General features: G+C 39.0%; 2 protein-coding genes across 2 annotated transcripts; both read left to right on the top strand.

Annotated features, from left to right (window-relative positions):
* Positions 1-708: 708 nt before the first annotated feature.
* On the top strand, positions 709-3,171 carry LOC120286072 (disease resistance protein RUN1-like). The gene is made up of 2 exons (XM_039308451.1): positions 709-1,793; positions 2,785-3,171. The coding sequence occupies exons 1-2, from the start codon at positions 813-815 to the stop codon at positions 3,142-3,144; spliced, it is 1,341 nt and encodes a 446-aa protein (XP_039164385.1). The 5' UTR covers positions 709-812; the 3' UTR covers positions 3,145-3,171.
* A 6-nt stretch (positions 3,172-3,177) lies between these two features.
* LOC120291578 (disease resistance protein RPV1-like) lies at positions 3,178-4,374 on the top strand. Its single transcript, XM_039309231.1, has one exon. It carries the CDS (start codon positions 3,178-3,180, stop codon positions 4,372-4,374), a length of 1,197 nt encoding a protein of 398 aa, XP_039165165.1.
* The last annotated feature ends 1,059 nt before the right edge of the window (positions 4,375-5,433 follow it).

Raw genomic sequence — 5,433 nt, 5'->3', positions numbered from 1 at the left:
AGCGAATTGCCTCATCTTCTTCCCTCTTCGGACTCTTTGAAGAAGATCGATGTGCCATCGGTATCTGGAGCAAATTCTGACCCATATGCTTCATCCACCTTTGAGAATGAAAAGAATTACTATGTATTCTTGAGCTTTAGAGGCACTGATACTCGCAAAGGTTTCGTCGATCACCTCTACCAAAGACTCAAAGCTGTGGGCCTGAGGTGCCATACAAACCCTGTCTTCAGAGATAATGAGGACCTCCCTTTGGCGAGAATATTGGTGAAAATCTCATCAGTGCAATCAAGCGCTCTAAGGTTTCAATCCCAGTCATTTCGGAAAATTATGCTGATAGCGAATGGTGCCTCCGCGAGCTCATCCATATAATGAATTGCAAGGAAAGCAAAGGACAAATGGTCTTGCCCGTGCTTTACAAGGTGACACCCAAGGATGTGCGACACCTAGAGGGGAGCTTTGGAAAGGCCTTCGAATCCTGTAAGGATAAATTTGAGGAGGAGGTCAAGCAACAGGGGCCACTAGCTCTCAGAAACGCAGTTGATCTTAGAGTATTCGAATCAGAGAATTTTGCTGATGGGTACCTTGTTTACCTTCTTTTAACAGATCCTTGTCGGAAGAACTTTTCTATGTATCATCCTTAATCAATGTTTTGTGGAGCCACTAATAAGTTCTTATGTGTTGTGTTGTTTGACAGGCGTGAAGGGGAGTTGATAAATGAACTCGTAGAGATAATATTGCGTGAGCAGCAACATGATTTTCAACCACATCTTCCCGTAAACTTGGTTGCAATCGAGGATCGTGTGGTTGAGGTTATGGCAATGGTGGATATTGCTTGCCCAGACACTCGAATTATTGGGATTTGGGGGATGGGCGGCATCGGTAAAACAACTCTGGCTACGATCATCTATAAAAGGCTTTTTGACAAATTTAAGTGCCGGAGCTTTCTCAAGGATATTAGAGAAACAATTAATCGCGAGGGTGTCAAGTGTGTCCAATCTCTACTGCTCTCAGATATAAGGAAAGGTCCTAAAAGTAAAGTGCATGATCCCAAGATGGGGACTAATATGATCCGATTAAGTTGTGAAAAAAAGAAGGTTCTTATTCTTCTTGATGATGTGGATCATCCAAACCACCTCGATAATTTGATTGGAGGTTGTAAATTCTCATTAGGAAGTAGGATCATTTTCACATCTCGACATAAGGCCATTAATTGTCAAGATAAGGCCCTGTTGGATTCTACATATTGGTATGAACTCCAAAAAATGAATATTGAAAACTCTTTGCTTCTGTTTAGCATACATGCCTTTGAAAAGAAACCACCTCCAAAACAACTAGTGACTCTTTCTCGTGATATTGTTGCCATCATAGGAGGGCTTCCCTTAGCTCTCACGGTTATAGGTTCATGCCTCAAAGGAGAAGAAGATCAAAGAATATGGGGAGAGATGCTAGAGAAATTGAGGGACGTGCCTGATGAGAAGGTACAACAACAATTGAGGATAAGCTATGATTTATTAGAAGGTGATGTTAAAAAAATGTTTCTAGACATAGCATGTTTTTTTATCGGAATTGACAAAAGAATTGCCCCCTACCTATGGGATCACAAATTATGTCCAAGAACCGGATTGAAAAAGTTGATTGACCGCTTGTTAATATATGTTGATGATGAAGATGAATTGGGAATGCATGATGAATTAAGAAATTTAGGTAGAGCTATCGCCCGTCCAATAGATAAGAAGCCTTGGGATTGTAGCAGACTATGGAAGGAGGAAGACATGATAGTTCTAAGACGCAAGGTAACAATTACGTCTACTTTTGGCCTATTCCTCTTATGGTAGTGCCTCAAATTATTATTATTATTATTATTATTATTATTATTATTATTATTATTATTATTATTATTATTATTATTATTGTTCTTTTTCTCTGTCTTTGACCATTCTCAGTATGTTTTTAGCATTTATTTGGTAAAACATACATCCAGTTTTGGCCTTTTGTTCATAAAAACTTTGCACTCGTGACTATGAGGCTCAAAAAACATTCAAATCTTTTTTTAGCAGATATGTTACTGCTTCTTACCATAGTGCATGTTGAAGCACACAGGTTCGAAAATTTACTTTATGCCACTTATATATCCGGCTCTAAAATGTATATAAGTCATTACAAATTTAACAAAAACTTTACTGTCAATCATTACTCTTTTTTTTTTCTTTTCATTTTATCGTCCCAAAATATATTGGGAATGTATTTTTGAAGTACGTTGATATGAAAGATGAGAACTCAAAAGATTTTGATACGTGATGTAAAAACATAAGGCTATTCTACCCAATATTCATAACGACATCCTATCAATAGACCAAATTTTTGTTTCCATCTAGCCATATGCCAAAACCAATAATTTATGAACGGGAAGGGAATGAATTGTCATCCTTTATGAATGCAAAAGTCTGATTAGGTACTTTTTGTTTTTGAAATGAACAACAGTTCTCATATATGTCAAAGGGACATCGGTTGTCAATACTATGCATGTTACAAAATTTAATTTCAAAATCTTTAAGAAAACTAGACTAATTTTATATAGGAGTTTCACATAAAACATAACAAATTGGGGGCATACGAGTGAAGATCGACGTATTATATGATCATGTAATTGTAAAAGATCAAATATGTTTCTATTTCTCTATAAGTGTAGACAAAATGCATTGGCCACAATATCATGTAGAGTATACTAACAAAAGGAGGTTGCATGGTATTTACAATCCTCAATTTTATTTTATTTTTTTGTAGGAGGAAAATGAAAATATTGAGGCACTACATCTAGACCAAAGGGGCTCCAGAGAGTTCATGGGGCAGAAAAGCTTCAGAAAAATGCCTAACTTGAAGTTCCTTCATGTGAAGGATGTGGATTTTGATGGAGATTTCGAAGGATCACTCGCTGAATTAAGATGGTTAAAGTGGGAGGGATGTCATGACTATTTTGAGGCTACTAACTTTCATTTGGAGAAATTAGTCATACTTGATTTATCAGCTAATTATGTTGGAGGAAACAGTATTAGTGAAAATTGGAGAGGATGGAGTTCGATTAAGGTAAAGATGAAAAAGGCTTTTTCTTTTGTTACATTTGATGATAAATCATTATATTTCTAACCGCTAATCTTGGAACATGTTTCTTTCTTGTAGATGGAGAAGTTGAAAGTTCTCAATCTTTCGCATTGCATAGGATTAAAGAGCACCCCTAATTTCTCCGCATTTAAAAATTTAGAGATGCTAATCTTGGTACTCTGTATTTGTTTAGAGGAAATTGACCCTTCCATTAAAGATGTCAAACGCCTCGTTTCCTTGAACTTGAGTGGATGTGAGAGACTTAAGAAATTACCTGAAGAACTGGACAAACTAGAAAATTTGGAGGAACTTGTCGTAGACTACATTGCGATAAAAGAAATCCCTCCATGTATAGGATCTTTGAAGCAGCTGAAGAGGCTTAGCGCTGGTGGGTTTTCGCAATTTGCTGAGGTTTATGACAAGTTGCCACCAATCCCTCCTTCAATTGGGAAGTTGGGAGAGTTGGTTGTGTTGGAGTTGATAGGTTCATCAATTAAGGAATTGCCCGAATCTATTGGGGAATTAAGCAAATTGAAATTTTTGAGACTTACTAATAGCAAGATAGAAAGGTTACCGAGCTCTATTGGAAAATTGCAAAGCCTCCAAGAGCTCAAGGCCGACGGATGCTTTAACCTGGAAGGAGAAATTCATGTTGATAAAGGTGGATTGTCTTCTCTGAAGACCCTTAATTTAATTTTAACAAAAATTTCTGGCTTGCCGGAAAACTTAGATCAGCTTTCTTCTCTCGAGTGCCTCCATTTAGATAAATGTCAGGACCTTCAGTCACTCCCAAAACCTCCTCTTAGCTTATCATACTTGGCGCTCACCTGTCGAAGCAATGAGCTGCCATCGCTCTCTCATCTGAAGCATCTACAGGAGCTCTACCTTGTTGAGTGCAAGTCTCTTCAAAGCATCCCAGAGCTTCCCTCCTGCATACAGAAGCTTGCCATTTTTAGTTGTCCCAAATTGGAAAGGTTGCCAAAGCTTTCCGATTTAGAATTTTTGTCGAATTTACGGCTCCAGGATTGCTATGGGCTGAAGAAATTGGATGGACTGGAAGCTTTAAAATCCCTAAGATGGTTGTGCCTATCCAGACGCTCAGAGTTCTCCTGCGGCGATGACGTTTGTGTAGAGTATGGAAAGGTAGATAATTTCCATGCGATACGAGGCCTTGAAAATATGGGATCCCTGGAAGTTGTAAATATCTCTGGGCTGCAAACACATTCAAGTACTGGACCTTTCAAAGTCGGATCATCTGAAGAGGTTGGATGTTAGGGATTGCAAAAGCTTAGTTGAAATTTGCTGCCCTAGTAAATTCCTGGAGTACTTTGATAGGGATGGGTGCAAGTCACTCAAGAAATTACCGGACTTTTTACCACGCGACGGGCTATGGTCGGATCTTGATGAGGAAGATGACTGAGGTTTGCGGGAGTATAGTCGGATTTTCATGAGGAAGCCAATGAGGTTGCGGAAGACGTGGTGCGATTCTGGGGCATTGAGGTAAGAAGCAGAGGAGGGTGGAAATCGAGTACAGAGAGAAGGGGAAGAGATTGAGGGGTCTGTTTCTGTCCTACTTCCGGTGGATGACAATGGGACTGACTAATTCGAAAGTGAGATTCATGCTCACGTGCTCTGCTAGCTGAGAACTGGAATTCAACTTCTAACCTCACCGAGTCATCGATTGCTTTGACCCTTGTGCTAATCATGTTGGGTCTTCATTGCTTCCGATTGCCATATCTTCAGAGTCCAGGTGATGGGACCCCTTTTTAACATTAATCCATTCTTGTCGCCGATTGATTGGTTTATTCATTGGTTGATTCTTGGCGTGATCGGTGCATGCGCATTCGGTGATTCGAGGTTTTGAGTCGCTATTGTTGGTATGATTTTGGACGTTCGATGTCTGCACACGGAGGAAATGAAATGAAACTAATTCGAGCTTTTTTGCATGTTCAGCGAAGAATGTTTAATTCTCCTGTTATATTTATCAGCTTGTGATTCCTGTTAGGTGCAGAGATTTGCTCGGTTATTCTCTTTTACCAGTTAGATAACTCTAGCAGCTTTTGATTAGGTTTCATGTCAATGGTAGTGAATTTTCCTTATGTTATTTGAGCAGTCGTAGAGCATGTACAGCAGGATTATCATGACTTATGAGCCTATTACAGGTTTATGTTGATTTTATCACCCTGTCTAGGTAGCATGGAAATTGACTGCAGAGTTGTCGGAACTAATGTGAACTAACTTTAGGTTGAACGGGAAGATTACCTTGATTGATAAGGTTCTACTTTCATAGCTATTTCTTTCCCGTTCTCGGATTTTGAACCACCGTGAGTGGTG

Source organism: Eucalyptus grandis, chromosome 3 (genome assembly GCF_016545825.1).
Source record: "Eucalyptus grandis isolate ANBG69807.140 chromosome 3, ASM1654582v1, whole genome shotgun sequence".
Classification (NCBI taxonomy): domain Eukaryota; kingdom Viridiplantae; phylum Streptophyta; class Magnoliopsida; order Myrtales; family Myrtaceae; genus Eucalyptus; species Eucalyptus grandis.
Note: the sequence above shows the minus strand (reverse complement) of the source record. Positions and strands in the feature narration are given on the sequence as shown.